The sequence below is a fragment of the Vitis vinifera genome, chromosome 4 (assembly GCF_030704535.1).
Source record: "Vitis vinifera cultivar Pinot Noir 40024 chromosome 4, ASM3070453v1".
Classification (NCBI taxonomy): Eukaryota; Viridiplantae; Streptophyta; class Magnoliopsida; order Vitales; family Vitaceae; genus Vitis; species Vitis vinifera.
The window spans coordinates 5,139,022-5,155,032 of NC_081808.1; the positions used below are offsets into that span (position 1 = coordinate 5,139,022).

The 16,011-nt window shown below is 41.4% G+C and overlaps 1 protein-coding gene across 2 annotated transcripts; it reads left to right on the top strand.

The window, feature by feature from the left end:
• Positions 1 to 9,923: 9,923 nt before the first annotated feature.
• On the top strand, positions 9,924 to 15,370 carry LOC100257603 (vesicle-associated membrane protein 711). Of its 2 annotated transcripts, XM_002285171.5 has the most exons (4): positions 9,924 to 10,599; positions 13,372 to 13,562; positions 14,077 to 14,240; positions 15,004 to 15,370. In XM_002285171.5, the coding sequence occupies exons 1-4, from the start codon at positions 10,383 to 10,385 to the stop codon at positions 15,092 to 15,094; spliced, it is 663 nt and encodes a 220-aa protein (XP_002285207.1). In that variant the 5' UTR covers positions 9,924 to 10,382; the 3' UTR covers positions 15,095 to 15,370. The 2 variants fall into 2 exon arrangements, with proteins under 2 accessions (XP_002285207.1, XP_059592238.1); XM_059736255.1 differs by having other exon boundaries at positions 10,065 to 10,599; positions 14,077 to 15,370.
• Positions 15,371 to 16,011: the final 641 nt, after the last annotated feature.

The window sequence follows — 16,011 nt, forward strand, 5'->3', positions numbered from 1 at the left end:
CCAGCGGCCCCCAAGGCTGTTATAAACTATATTACCGGAGGTCCATCTGACGAGGAATACGACTCTAGGCGAAAAAGGCAAAAATTGTTGCGAGCCGCATCAATACGCGAACGCATAAACTCCATCCGGCCTGGGCTAACAGGAGAGGCCCTCGCCCCATAGATGGAACCATCATTTTTCCACCAGTAGATCCCACCCGGACACTGCAACCGCATCGCGACGCCCTCATCTTGTCCCTGGAAATTGGAGACTTTGATGTGCGGCGTATCTTGATTGACCCAGGCAGTTCGGCCGATCTTGTGCAAGCATCGGTCGTGGGCCACATGGGACACACTCTCACAGGCCTCGAAAACCCTGGACGAATCCTATCCGGATTCAATGGGTCGTCAACTACATCTTTGGGAGACATTGTACTGCCGGTCCAAGCAGGCCCAGTCACTCTCAACGTACAGTTTTCAGTAGTACAGGAGCTGTCACCCTTCAATGTCATTTTGGGACGCACATGGCTTCACTACATGAAAGCTATCCCCTCTACATACCATCAAATGGTGAGTTTTCTCACCAACGATGGCCAAATCGACCTATATGGCAGCCAATTAGCCGCTCGCCAATGCTATCAAATAGCACGTGAAGCAGGGGCTAACCAGGAGGATGCATCTCCCCCTGAACCCAGCATTGCACATGACCAATAGCAATTATTGGGTCCGGTGGACAAAGATCCCCCGGTAGCAGATCCCTTACAAACAATCCAAATTTCGGAGGAAAACGATCACCTCACGAACATCAGTTCCCTCATGACACAAGAAGAAACTCAGGGCATGCAAAATATTCTCAGACAGAACCATGACACCTTCGCATGGGCACATTCTGACATGAGGGGAATCCATCCCTCCATTGCATCTCACAGGCTTAACGTCTTTTCAACTGCCAGACCCGTCCGGCAGAGGATTAGGCGCTTTCACCCGGAGAGACAAAGAATCATCCGGAATGAGATTGACAAATTGCTCGAAGCCGGATTCATCAGAGAAGTGTCTTATCCGGATTGGTTGGCAAACGTAGTCGTGGTACCCAAAAAAGAAGGAAAATGGCGAGTTTGTGTAGATTACACCAATCTCAACAATGCGTGTCCAAAAGACAGTTTTCCCTTACCGCGAATAGATCAGATTGTGGATTCCACTTTCGGGCAAGGGATGCTCTCTTTCTTGGATGCCTTCTCCGGATATCATCAAATCCCCATGTCCTCGGATGACGAAGAAAAAACAGCATTCATAACGCCACACGGCCTCTATTGCTATAAAGTCATGCCATTCGGACTCAAAAATGTTGGCGCCACTTATCAAAGATTGATGACTAAAATCTTCAAACCTCTGATAGGCCACTCAGTAGAGGTATATATTGACGATATCGTGGTTAAAAGCAAAACTCGAGAACAACATATCCTTCATTTGCAAGAAGTTTTTCACCTCTTACGAAGGTATGACATGAAGCTAAATCCTTCTAAATGCGCCTTTGGCGTGAGTGCCGGCAAATTTCTAGGATTTATGGTTAGCCAAAGGGGCATAGAAGTCAGCCCGGATCAAGTCAAGGCAGTTATGGAAACACCTCCTCCCAGGAACAAGAAGGAGATACAACGTCTCACAGGCAAGCTCGTTGCGTTAGGACGTTTCATAGCCCGCTTTACTGATGAGTTGCGACCCTTCTTCTTGGCAATACGAAAAGCTGGAGCGCATGGGTGGACGGACAGTTGCCAAAGCGCTTTGGAAAGGATTAAGCATTGTCTTATGCAACCACCCATCTTGAGCAGCCCCATCCCAAAAGAGAAATTATACATGTATCTGGCAGTGTCAGAATGGGCAATCAGTGCCGTTCTATTCCGCTGCCCATCACCCAAGGAGCAGAAGCCCATCTACTATGTCAACAGGGCATTGGCAGACGTAGAAACCAGATATTCAAAAATGGAGCTAACAGCCTTAGCCCTTCGAAGCGCTGCCCAAAAGCTCCGGCCCTATTTTCAAGCTCACTCGGTGATCGTGTTGACTGATCAACCCCTTCGCAACATTCTGCACAAGCTAGATTTAACCGGGAGAATGCTACAATGGGCCATCGAATTAAGCGAGTTTGGAATTGAATTCCAACCAAGGCTGTCCATGAAAGGCCAGGTAATGGCTGACTTCGTGCTAGAATATTCCCGAAAACCCGGCCAGCATGATGAATCAAGTAAAAAAGAATGGTGGACTCTGCGAGTTGACGGAGCCTCAAGTTCATCAGGCTCTGGAGTCGGGCTCTTATTGCAGTCCCCAACTGGGGAACATTTGGAACAAGCCATCCGGCTGGGATTCTCTGCCTCTAACAATGAAGCAGAGTATGAGGCTATCTTGTCCGGATTGGACCTCGCTCTTGCTCTATCCGTCTCCAAACTCCGGATCTTCAGCGACTCACAACTCGTGGTAAAACATGTCCAGGAGGAATATGAGGCTAAGGACGCACGCATGGCGCGATACTTAGCTAAAGTAAGAAACACCTTGCAGCAATTCGCTGAATGGACAATCGAAAAAATCAAGCGAGCTGACAATAGGCGCGCTGACGCTTTGGCTGGCATAGCTGCCTCCCTCCCTATCAAGGAAGCCATTCTACTGCCCATACATGTGCAAACCAACCCCTCTGTCTCAGAAATATCAATCTGCAATACCATTGAGGCACCCCAAGCGGGCGGCCAAGAATGGATGAATGACATCACCGAATATATCCGGACAGGAATTCTACCCGGAGATCCCAAACAGGCACACAAAGTCCGGGTGCAAGCTGCCCGTTTTACCTTAATAGGGGGGCACCTGTACAAGCGATCCTTCACAGGACCATACCTTCGGTGCCTAGGGCATTCGGAAGTTCAATATGTGTTGGCTGAGTTACATGAGGGAATATGCGGAAATCATTCGGGAGGACGATCTCTGGCACATAGAGCCCATTCACAAGGATACTATTGGCCAACAATGAAGAAAGACGCGGCAACATATGTCAAAAGATGTGATAAATGTCAAAGGCATGCTCCCATTCCACATATGCCATCAACAACGTTAAAATCAATCTCAGGTCCGTGGCCCTTCGCACAGTGGGGCATGGACATAGTGGGACCTCTCCCAGCTGCACCTGTCCAAAAGAAATTTTTGCTTGTTGCCACAGATTATTTCAGTAAGTGGGTGAAAGCTGAAGCATATGCTAGCATCAAAGACAAGGATGTCACCAAGTTTGTATGGAAAAATATTATCTGCCGTTTTGGAATTCCCCAAACCATCATAGCCGACAATGGTCCACAATTTGATAGCATTGCATTCAGAAATTTCTGTTCGGAGCTGAATATCCGGAACTCATACTCCACACCACGGTATCCTCAAAGCAACGGGCAAGCAGAAGCCACAAACAAAACCCTAATCAATGCCCTAAAGAAAAGGCTTGAGCAAGTTAAAGGGAAGTGGGTGGAAGAGCTACCCGGTGTCCTATGGGCCTACCGAACTACACCCGGACGGCCGACAGGAAATACTCCTTTCGCTCTTGCATATGGAATGGATGCAGTCATTCCTACCGAAATAGGTCTCCCTACTATCCGGACTGACGCAGCAAAACAAAGTGATGCAAACATGGAATTAGGAAGAAATTTGGATTGGACGGATGAAGTGAGGGAAAGTGCGGCCATCCGGATGGCAGATTATCAACAAAGGGCATCAGCACATTACAATCGCAAAGTCAGGCCAAGAGGCTTCAAAAATGGTACGTTGGTCCTTAGAAAAGTTTTTGAAAATACTACTGAAGTGGGTGCAGGGAAGTTCCAAGCCAACTAGGAAGGACCTTATATAGTGTCTAAAGCAAGTGACAATGGAGCCTATCATTTACAAAAGCCAGACGGAACTCCATTACTTAGACCGTGGAATGTGTCTAATTTAAAGCAGTATTATCAATAAGAAAGCCAAGACAAGTTCAAATGAGAAAAGAAGTATTTTTATTGACATAGCTAAAAATATGTACAAAGGAGGTCTCCGGACCACAAAAAATACAGAAGGAAGATTACAGAAGAAGTTACAAAAAGAGATAAACTATCAGGGAGCAGGCTTGTCATGAAGTTTCTTTTCTTCACCCGGAGGAATTGAAGGCACGTCCCGCTTGATACCGTTCTTCTTCATGCAGCACCGATACCCAAAGATGAACGTATCATCCACTTGTTTTTTATATTCTGCTTCAATTTCCTCCCTCTCTGCAGCAAACTCCCGTTCTAGCTCCTCTTTTTGTGCAACCAAGCGTAGCTGCAAATCTTCCCTCTGTTTCTTTTCGATAGAAACTTTTGTCCGGAGTTGCCTCACCTCCCCCCTCAAACCAACCAACTCATCTGATGCCTCAAGCAGACGGGCATGCATTGATTCCTCCCGGCCCTTTGCATCAGCCAAATCTGCCCGGAGGGCCTCATTCTCCCCCCGGGCGGCGGATAAGCTGGCTTCAGCCTCCGCCAGTCTCAGACGCAATTGATCTTCAGCATCTTTGCGCCGAGTGGCGAAGGCCTTCACATAATCAGTAGTCCGCAGCAAGTCAGTAAAAAGATCGTATTGATTGGCCATGCCGCGGAGACCACTCACCAGCTGCAAACAAATAGCCCAGCAAGAAAAGCAAAGTTAGAAATCACACATCGGAATGACAATCAAAAAGCACAAAAACAGTTTTACCGTTTCCACCATCTCGAACATTTGGGCTGAAGGCTTGACAAGGGGCAAGCCGGGTGGAATCTGTTTTAGCTTCTCTTCCAACTCCGCGTAGCTAAAAGGGCTAGCAGAGGTGCAAGATACATCATTAACAGGATCCCCCCCTGATGAGGCAAGAGAAGAGCACTCTTGTTCCGGATTCGGGACCTCAACATCTACGGCCGGATGGACATCCCCGTGTGCAACCTCAGCATTTACGGCCGGATGGACCTCCCCGGGTGCAACCTCAGCCGGGACCACCACCGGGATGGCTGGTCTCTCAGTTACCATCTCCACTTCACCCCCCTCCGGATGAGCGTCGTGGGCAGATGAGCAACTAACTTCAATCTCTTGAAGCCGCCCGAGAAGTCCGGACCTCAGATTGCGCACCGAGCGAGGCTTCTTTGAGGGTGGCCCCGTCACCAGAACAAGAGCCAGTCGGTCCGGATCGTCAGAGGGCTGACTCTGGCTTTCTGTTCCCGCTTCCTCCATGGGGGTCGCACAAACGGCCTTAGCTGCATCAGCATCCGAATTGCGGGAGTCCGGATGGTTGACAGACGCAGCTTCCTCAGCCAAATTCGCTAGACGCGCAACCGCTGCCAGGGAGGTGCTTGAGTGGTTCAGCCCCGCAAGGTGTCCGGACCCGCTTGAGATGGAATGAGGGGCAGCATTCACTGGCTCCTCTATCATGACCTCCGCCTCGTGGATAATGGGCGGAGGAGCAAATTCCATGGGAGGAGTGGGCTCCCTCACGTCTTTCCCATTTTTCTTCACCAGCTTCCTCATTTTCACTGGAGTTTTCTCTAGAGGGGAATCTGCGTCATGTTTCTGTCCGGGAGCCTTCCGAAGGGTCCCTTCGTTCTTCTTCTTCTCCCGATCCTCCAGAAGAAGTCGACGTTTTTTAGCGTCAGCCTCTTTTAACGCCTCGTAAATCGGGAAATCCTTCACGGTATAATGTTCCCCAGGAACAACCTCCTTTGGCATCTTCCTGGGGAGAATATTGATGACATATTCTCGGGGCTCCCGGACGACCGCCGTCAGGTTCCGCGCTGTCAGCAGCGTCTTGCACTGCCTTTCCTTGGCGTCTATCTCGAACAATTTGCAGAGACAGCCAAAGAACGTCTTTTCCACCCAGTCCACAAGATGGCCCCTCAATTCCGGACCTACATTAACAGCAACAAAAGATGAGAATATCATCCGGAAAAGTCAACAAAAAATCAACAAAGTAAAAGTCGGACAATAGTCACAAAGCAAACCTACCCGGAACCACTAAGGAGTAGTTTGGAGAGAAAGGCCTCGCCGGATGCTCCAAAAGCCTCGCCCATGCACCCCGGACCACCACGTGTCCCGTCGCCCCTCCCTTTGTCGAATCTGGCAGCTCCGTCACCAGTTGGAGGGAGGGCAGGTGTGCGAACATGCTGAAGATGTCAGATTTTACCTTTTTCAAAGAATACACAAAAAACACCTCCAGCAGCGTGAGATCGAGGTTGTACAACATGTTTATGACGCTGCATCCCATCAGCACCCGGACAATGTTGGGATGAACGAAGACGGGTGGAATCTGGGTAAAGTGGAGGAACTCCTTGAACAACGGCGGTAGAGGGAACCGGAGCCCCGCGTTGAATTGTTCCTTCGAGAAGATCATGGTTTTTTCTTCTGCTTTCTCAGAAGGCACAAGCACCCTCCCATTCAGCAGTTCGACAGCCACGTTATCCGGGATACAGAACCGTTCCCGGAATTCCTTCGCATCCAGCTTATCTATCGCCTTTCCACGAACTTCGCTAGCCCGGGAGGATGAAACAGTCTTTTTTGCAGCCATTTTTTACCACAAACACAAACCAAAATCTACACACAAAGAAGCGCAATGGGTAAAAACACCAGTAACCCAAAAAATACACAAACCCTAACCCAAAAGCAGTCAGAAAAAACCCCAAAGAACCCCAGAACACCAACAAAATGCCAAAATTCAAAACAACAGACGCAAATGACTTGCCCAGAACAAATGCCCAAACCAACCAAAAACCAAGACCAAAGCACCAACAAACGCATCAAAAGGAGCAGCAACAGCAAAAGTACACGTACCAAACGAAGCTTTGAAGAAGAAAGGTTGCTGTCTCGATACAAAATCACCGGTACAAAAGCGTTTTCAAGTTTCTTTACTCAAAGAAGCAAAGAACACAACAAAAGCGAGAAGAAAAAAGGCTCTCAAAAGAATGCAGTAGAAAAAATGAAAAAGAAGGTATAGTGCGCTATTTATAGGGGGACCAGCCCTCGGAAAGCCAAACGTCCAAACAGCGCTATCATTGAAACAACATGCTGCCTGGGAATTCCCAGAGTCGACGGCTCATCATAAATGCCTTTTATGGCTTCCGCACCCCCACTCGCCACGTGGCCCAGTCAGACGAAAAGACCGCTTCAAAATTCAAAAAGCCAGTTATTTTTTTAACCCGCCCATTTTTTGGGCAAAATAGGCAAGTTAAAAAGGGGGGCAATGTAGGGACCCCTCCCTCTGGGAAACACGTGGCACGCACCTCACAGTGGCACGTGGCACGTGTTATCAGCCGGACCATCGTTATCCGGATTCTCCTAAAGATATACATAAGGCAGCTCTCCTGTCCGGACCGCCTCAAGGAAAGGCAAATGACGTTTCAACTTCTCCTATCCAAGGAAGAGCAAACGTCGCTGGCAAAGCACAGACATCCGGACAACCTTCATAAATGTATCCGCTCCACGATACATCCGGGTAATTAGCATATGCCACCCGGATATAATCGTCCGGATCATCAATCAAAGTAAAGCAAGTCTTACACGCTATCACGACAGCCAGCTATGGCCCACATCCCATGACCTGCAGAATGAGAAGACAAGAGGAAGTGACAGCAAGTCACTTCCCACGATCATTCTACATAATCACTTCCCACGATCTCTGACAGCCGCATCACCTACCATGGTTTCTGACAGCCGTTCGTAGGGTGATAATGCTCCTACCGACACCTATTATCATCATCACAACATAAAATATCTCCTCACCATTAATGAGAGGAACAGTACCCCTGAAGCTATATATATATGCCCTCGCACGAAGAAGAGGAATCCTCCTGGTAACCTTTTAATACCTGGTAAAAGGCCAACTGATTTATATTCCTCTCTCTGACCATGGCTAACAAAACCATCGGAGGGTGCGTCCGGACACCCTGTCCGGATGCCTTCTTGCAGGTATAACGGCTGGATCAAGAACCTTTATGGGTTGAGATCACGCGTCCATCCATCTATCAACTACCTGGATCACCAAAGACGTGAGACATCAACATCTATGATGATCAAAGTAGTATTTATATCATCCAAAAAGTAGTACATAAGATAGTTAAAGTTAGTACCTATATCATCGAAAGGTAATACGTGAATGGTTAAAGGTAGTATATTTGATCAAAAAAGTATATGAAATATTAATTATTTTTAGATAACTACATAAAATTTGTATTTTTTTAAACTTGAGTCCTTATTCTATGGTTTTTTATTTTTTTTATATGAGTATGAAAACACATTTTTCTCAAAAGTGTTTTATCCAAAATAGGAATGGCAACGGGGCGGGTTCGGGACGGGTCGCCACCATCCCAACCCCGCCCCGTTTAGCAAAACCAATTCCCATCCCCGTCTCGTTTAAAAAATTAAACGGGGCGGGGCGGGGCGGGTATGGGAAATTCCCATACCCGCCCCGCCTCGCCCCGTTTAGCTTTTTTTTTTTTGTTTAATTACTTTAAAAAATTTTAATTACATTAAAATAAATATATTTTATAAATAATAAAAATATTTTATTTTTTATAACTTATTTTATTAAAAAAATTTATTATTATCTATATATTAAAAATAGTAAAATTTAAATTTAAATTAAATTAAATTAAATTAAATTTTAAAATTAATTTTATATGTAAACGGGGCGGGGCGGGATGGGGTAATACCCGAACCCGTCCCGGGTTTAAAAAAAAATCTCATACCCATCCCAAACCCGGTTAATAAATTTTAACCCCGTCCCATTAGGGGCGGGGCTAGACGGGTACCGGATAAAACCTGCCCCGTTGCCATCCCTAATCCAAAAGTATCTTTCAGAGAATCATGTACTTAAAGTCATTTGACAAGTAATTTTAGAAAGTGTTTGTTATCATTTAAGTGTTAAAAATGTCAAAAACATTTTCTATAATTACTACCAAACTTACTCTAAGTATTTCTTAAAACACTACAAGTGATTTTTAAATTTTTTAAAAATATTTCTTAAATTTTATCAAAACAATTAGTTATTTTTTAAAAAATATTCTTTAAACTAAAAGTACATTTGACAGTAATTTTATGAAGTATTTCTAACATTTTTAACACTTGAAAAAATGTATTATTTAAGTGTTAGAAATATTAGAAACTCTAAAAATAATTCAAATTTCATACATTAACTAATTAAAATTAATACCTAAAATGATCAAAGTACCTATATAATAAAAAAAAAGTAGTAGATAAGATAGTTAAAGTTAATACATATATCATCAAAAGATAGTACGTGAATGGTCATAGGTATTTTATTTGACCAAAAAAATATATGAAATATTAATTATTTTTAAATAACTACATAAAATTTGTATTTTTTTAAACCGAACCCTTATTTTATGCTTTTTTTTTTTCTTTTATGAGTGTATGAAAACACATTTTTATCAAAGCGTTTTATCTAAAAGTATTTTTAAGATAATCATATATTAAAAACTTATTTGATAAGTAATTTTATAAATTATTTTTAATATTTCTAACACTAAAAACATTTTTTACTCTAAGTATTTCTTAAAACACTATAAGTGATTTTTTATATTTTTAAAAATGTTTCTTAAATTTTATCAAAATAGCTAATTAATTTTTCAAAAATACCTTTTAGATTAAAAATACTCATTAAAATAAATCAAATGTTATCGATTTTATCAAAATTATTAGACATATCACAATTATCTCTATCTTTGCTACAAAAACGAAAGTACTTGTCTTCTTATGAATAATGGGATAATTGATGGGAAGTCGCCACGCTAGGGTTTTGGGTCAAAGAGGAAGGGGTTAGTCGTGGCGATGTCTTGAGGCAAAAGACAGAGGAATCAACCACCTTATTTTTCTTTTATTTTTTATTAAATAATTATATATATATAAATTTATTCACTTGCCACGTGGAACAAACCAAGAATTGTTTGGGTTAGCAATTAGGATTTGTAATTAATACGATCCATCATTGTTACTCTCCAAAACTAGTAACAAATTGGTTGCAAAAAGTTGGTTTCACCAGAATTAAGGTATTCTCTAGAGGGATTACGATTCTCCAAGGCCCAAGCCAACCGATTCCCAGGAAACGAAAGTCCAAACGCGGGATACAAAGGGAAAAAAAAGGAGGAAAGTTCCACTCCTTGGCTCCTTGACCCCACAGCCTTTTCCCATCACCAATTCCATCAGAAATCTAATTCCGCCAAAACCGATTCCAACAGATCTCCATTACCTTTTCAAATTCCAAAAGTCTCTTAATCTCAATCAAATGTGAAGAGATTCTCAATTTGAGGGCGAGTATAGGGAGAGTCCAGAGCGAGGAAGAAGAAATTACAGTGGATCTAGTTCGATCCGTCCTCAATCGGAGAGAGACAGATGACGATTCTGTATGCGTTGGTGGCGAGGGGATCCCTGGTGTTGGCGGAGTTCAGCGGAACGTCGACGAATGCGAGCGCGATCGCGAGGCAAATTCTCGAGAAAATTCCGGGGGACAACGATAGCAATGTTTCCTACTCTCAAGATCGCTATATTTTTCATGTGAAGCGCACCGATGGCCTCACCGTTCTCTGCATGGCCGACGACACCGCCGGAAGTAAGATTTTTCTTCGTCTTCTCTTTTGATTTGTGGATTTGTTTTGTGTTTTAAGTTTTTGAATTTGAATTTACTTGATATGTTGTGGATCAAACCCTAATTTTTTCAGGAATATTTTGAATTTTTGTTGAATTTTTTTCTTTCCCTGATTTATTGGTCAATAAACACTCTGAACGTTTTTTGGAATTTGGTCGTGAAGACATCAGTGATCAGACTGATGGGGATAATAGGAATTTTCAAAATCAAACTTTGATTTAAACTTCACTGAGGCTAGTTTTGGATTATTCGTGTGAGAAGATCAATTGCCTCGCCCCATCGATTTTGAGGCAGGATTAGGATTATCTTTATTGAGAACTGGCCAGGTACGAGATGGGGTTTTTACATTCAACCCTTGCTTAAGCTAGGATCGAGTTTGATATTTTTCATTCTTGGTATTATTTTCAAATTTTTATGGCCATAGTTTTGTTTGCAAATATATGACATCTAGGAGCATATTGTCATTCACTGCATTTACTAGGATCGGATTGGGATTAATTTCAGAAGGTTGGAATTTTTTCTTTTTTCATTTTCCATTGGCAGAAGAACATGTAAAAAGCAGGGACCCTAAGTATAGGGTAGGCATAGAAAAATGCCAAAACAACAAAACAAAAAAGAAAGAAAAAAAGGAAGCCACCTCATACATGCATACAATCACTCACTCGCCCACTAGGGCACCCCAAGCATAGGGGAGGTATAGAAAAGCTGCCAAAAAAAAAAGAAGTAAGCCACCTCATACACGCACAAAATCAAACACTATCTCACTATCTAGCACTCAACCAATCTATAAATTCTAACAAGAATATGGGGTTATTTTGAATATGTTGGTGAGTCAATTGGAATAGGGAACAAATAAGGGAGCCCTTTAGTGCTTGATTTGAATTCCATCAAAGGATCTTTGGTTTTGTTCCTCCCAAATCATCCATAACAGGCAAAGAGGAGTTGTCCTCCAAATCTTCCTTCTATTTTTGCTCATGAAACCCTCGCAACATCCTTTTAGCATATAATTCATAGAAGAAGAAAGGACCCAAGAGATGCTGAAGAGAGAAAACAAAAAATGCCAAACCATTCCACAATGGATGACCATGTGGTTAGCAGCTTCTTCTGAACTCTTGCATAAACAATAATGATTAGCCAACAAACATCTTCTTTGCCTAAGCTAATCTAAGGTCAGGATCTTTTTCCCATGCAGCCTCCTAAGCAAAAAAGGCTACATTTAAGGGCTCCCGAGAGTTCCACACTACATTCAAGTGAAAATACACTCCTCTATCAGACTCTAAGGTAGAAAAGAAAGATCTGACCAGGAACTTCTCACTCTTGCTAGCTTTCCAAGTCAAGTCATCTTTGTCCTTGGTGCACTTCCTAAACACTTGAAGCCTCCTAAGTAACTCCTCAAAGCCATCCAATTCCCAATCTTGAAATTGTCTTATGAAGCCCGGGTTCCACACAACCTACCCTCTTGCAACCTCTTGAGCATTCACCACCCATGCCTCCTTATTAGCTGCAAAGGAGAAAAGAGAGGGGAAGAAATCCTTTAAAGGAGCATCCCTGCACCAAACTCTTGCCAAAATTTGAGTCTTCTCCCATTGCCTACCAAAAATCTTGTTATAGCCTGTATTAAAATGGACTATGGTTGTGTTGCGTCAGGAGGGTGCCTGTATTAAATTGTCTGGATTCCAAAACTTTTTTTTAGTCTGTGTTAAGTTTATCATTCTTAAATGTACTAGCCAAATGACAGAACTAGTGATCAATTTGGAGCAGATGACATGGGTTAAATCCTATCCTTCAACCTAAAAGGAAATTTAGGAGTAGCATATATGTGGAAGCCATTTTGAACGCACTTCTAATGCTTACTCAAAGTATTCTTGTATCAGTGAATAAGAAGCTGCAGACTTCAATCTTTTTTCCGGGTCCTTTTTATTTTATTTTAATTTTTTCGGAACATATGGTTGGTTGATTGCCTATAAAAAAATCTAGAGTTAGAGTATGTATTTCTATATACATTTAGGGTACAAGTGTGTATTTTATTGGGTCAGATATGCATGTTCCAATACATTATAGCTCCCCAGGATGGGAATTGGATATCCGATTCTCTTTTTTGGTTCATGGATAGAATTGTGTCCCAAACTTGATATATCTTATCCATTTGTTTGGTCTGCTGATGGAACTGTATCCTGAACCAAATAGGATGTCCCAGCCAAGTTTGGCTGCAAGAAAACATCTGAGAGAACAAAAGTACAAATACATGCTCAATACTACTTTAGAATTTTTTATTATTTTTTTTATTTTTCTATTTTACACATAATTTGGAAATGATTATTATATAGAAACTGGCTATTTAAACAGTGGTGAAGGATGTTATCTGGTGGCTAGCAATAGCCAGCAAAGACAATCTAGCTTTTGCAATGGTGAGAGATAGTAAAAAACTTTTCATTTGTGAATGGAGACAAGAGTCTGCATCAATCTTATATACTTAGATATGATATACCACCTATCAAATGGAATAGTTTTATCCCACCATGGGGGATAAATAGTTTGAGTAAATATTTACTGACACATATATCTGCCCAAACAATGCTACCAAGCAACAGATATAATTATTCATATCTTATCTGGTTCCGTATCTTGTTTGCCAAATACAACCAGTGTGACTCTGGTTTTAGAGCATTTCTTGGTCCAGCTGCTACTCCCAAATAATGAATTTACCATACTAAGCTTTGATATTTTATCGTGCAGGGAGAATTCCTTTTGCATTTCTTGAAGACATTCATCAGAGATTTGTGAGAACTTATGGTCGTGCAGTTCATTCAGCTCAGGCTTATGCAATGAATGATGATTTTTCAAGGGTTCTGAGCCAGCAAATGGAATATTACTCAAATGATCCAAATGCAGATAGGATAAACCGGTTAAAAGGTGAAATGGGTCAGGTGAGTTTTTAATGCTTATATGAACTTAGTTTTACTATTCTTGTGCTCATTAGTTTCTCTTTTTGTGTCTTATTGCTTTATGGGAAGAATTGCCATTCCTTTGGGCTTCATGTGCTGGCCTAAGGGTCCAGACTTATGAGTGCTTCAATTTTCACCTTGGTTAATTGCAATGCATGATTTATCCCGGATAGTACTTGTGTGTGTGTGTGTGTGTATCTCTTTGTGCTGCTTGGATAATGAGTATGTTGGATTAGGCTTCTCCATAAATATAAAGATGTGCTCTTGATTCATTTTTGACCTTTTAAAAACGTTGTAGCATGTCAAGGTTCATTTTCTTTAGACTATGTTCAGTTCATTCAAATATATTGTAGTGTATGAAGGCAGTTAATGACATTATTTTTTACCTTCTAAAAAAGTTGTAGCATATTTCATTCAAATATGTTATGTTCATTCAAATATGTTGTAGTGTATAAAGGCAGTTGAAGACATTCTATTTGGTCTTTTGATTTGACAGGTACGCAATGTCATGATAGAGAATATTGATAAAGTTTTAGACAGAGGTGATCGCTTGGAGTTGCTGGTTGATAAAACTGCTAATATGCAAGGAAATACATTTCGATTCAGAAAACAAGCCCGTCGTTTTAGAAGCACTGTGTGGTGGAGAAATGTCAAACTCACGTATGTGCTCTATACTACTATCTCGTCATATATGTTAACACTTGCACTAGGACAAGATTCTGAGTATCATTCTTTTTTGCGGCCACATTTAGGAGCAAAATTACTGGTTGCAAAATGGGGTAGAAACCTTCTTTTAGATGACTCATTTAAAGTAACTCTCATGAAAGTTTAGCCTAAAACTAAATACCAGGATGATTTACCTGTTTCTTGCCTATCAAGCGAATTTAATGATCACTTGTAGAAGTAATTAATCATCCCATTACCAATGAGCTGTGGTATCACCAGAGGATTTCATGTGATCCAAGAGTCTGAGATAGTTGTTGGGTTTTCAAGCTCTCTGAGGTATAGTACAATTATGTATCAGTATGAGTACTGGGGCAATAATTTTTCCCATCAAAAGTAAAAGTTGTTGTACAATGGTCTTCTTATGATTAGGATTTGAACATATAGTCTATTAGTCTATGAGAAAGATGGTATATCATGGTATGCTTTGAAATTATGTAAGATTTTTCCTGGTTGTTGGTGAGATCTAGATTATTTTTAGTTCTCTTTTATAGCAAATGCAGATTTTGTAACTTAAATATGTTTATATAAGGTCCAAACTGACTGCCAAATGAATTTCAAAGCCTTAATTTTAAACAGTTGCTATGAATGTAATTTAGCATAACCTTACTATGATAAGATGGAAACTCCCATATTTTCTTGATAGGATGTTGAATATTGTGTTTTGTCGTGCACTGATAAAATGCTTTCTATCTTGCAGGGTTGCACTGATAATAATCCTCCTCGTTATTGTATATGTCATACTGGCTTTTGCTTGCCATGGGCTTGCACTTCCTTCTTGCGTTAAGTGAGGGTGGTTGTGGAGTGAGCTTTGCTTGAGTTTCTTGTTTTCTTTTATTTTATTTATTTCTCTCCTTTTATTTTTCGGTTCTGTGGATTCTTCTCTTTCAGTTTCCTCTGCTGCAAGTTCCCTTGTTTGTGTAATTTAAAAGACTCATCATCCTCCTTGTCTTCGTGCATGTCTTTGTCCCTCATTCATGGAAAACTTGAACAGGGTTTGTGGCTTGTATGTTTCTTGAAGCCATTGAGTTGATAATTAATATTTATGGACTAATTTTTACTACAAATATTCTCTATAACCAGATTCTTCCATTGGGATTTTGGATGGACCAAGTAAACCACTATTACTGTTGTTTGGAAGATGAGGACTGCTACGCCAGGGTTGAAAATGTTTTTATTCAATGTCTTCCACTAGTAGTATCTACTTAAGATGTACCAAATTCTTACTGGCATATCCCTTCAAGTGATAAATAAACATTTTAAATTGCACTATGCTACTGTTTGCATGCCAAACGAACCAAGCTCTGATTATAAAAGGAGAAGTGAAGGTATCAGCAATAACTGGTTTTTATTATGGGACAGCTCATGATATTCGTGTCTATCTATGATGTGCCTCTACATCTAGTATTGGGTAGACGTAACTGTCTTAGTCTCCTGTATCATTTGTTTTATTCTTCTGGAACAATCGGTATATAAATATCTTGTATGATACCCTTGCACAACACCAACATTTACATTTACGTTTTTTTTTTCTCTATTTTTAATTTAATTCTACTTTAAACCTGAGTTTTGTCGCTTCTCTTACACCTCTTTTATAATTCCAAGAAGAAGGGGAAGGGAATTTGTCACATATATTTGATTTTCTATTATATCACCAAAAAATTTCATCCCTTCTCATGTCAATTGAAAAAGGAGCACGTTAAACGCA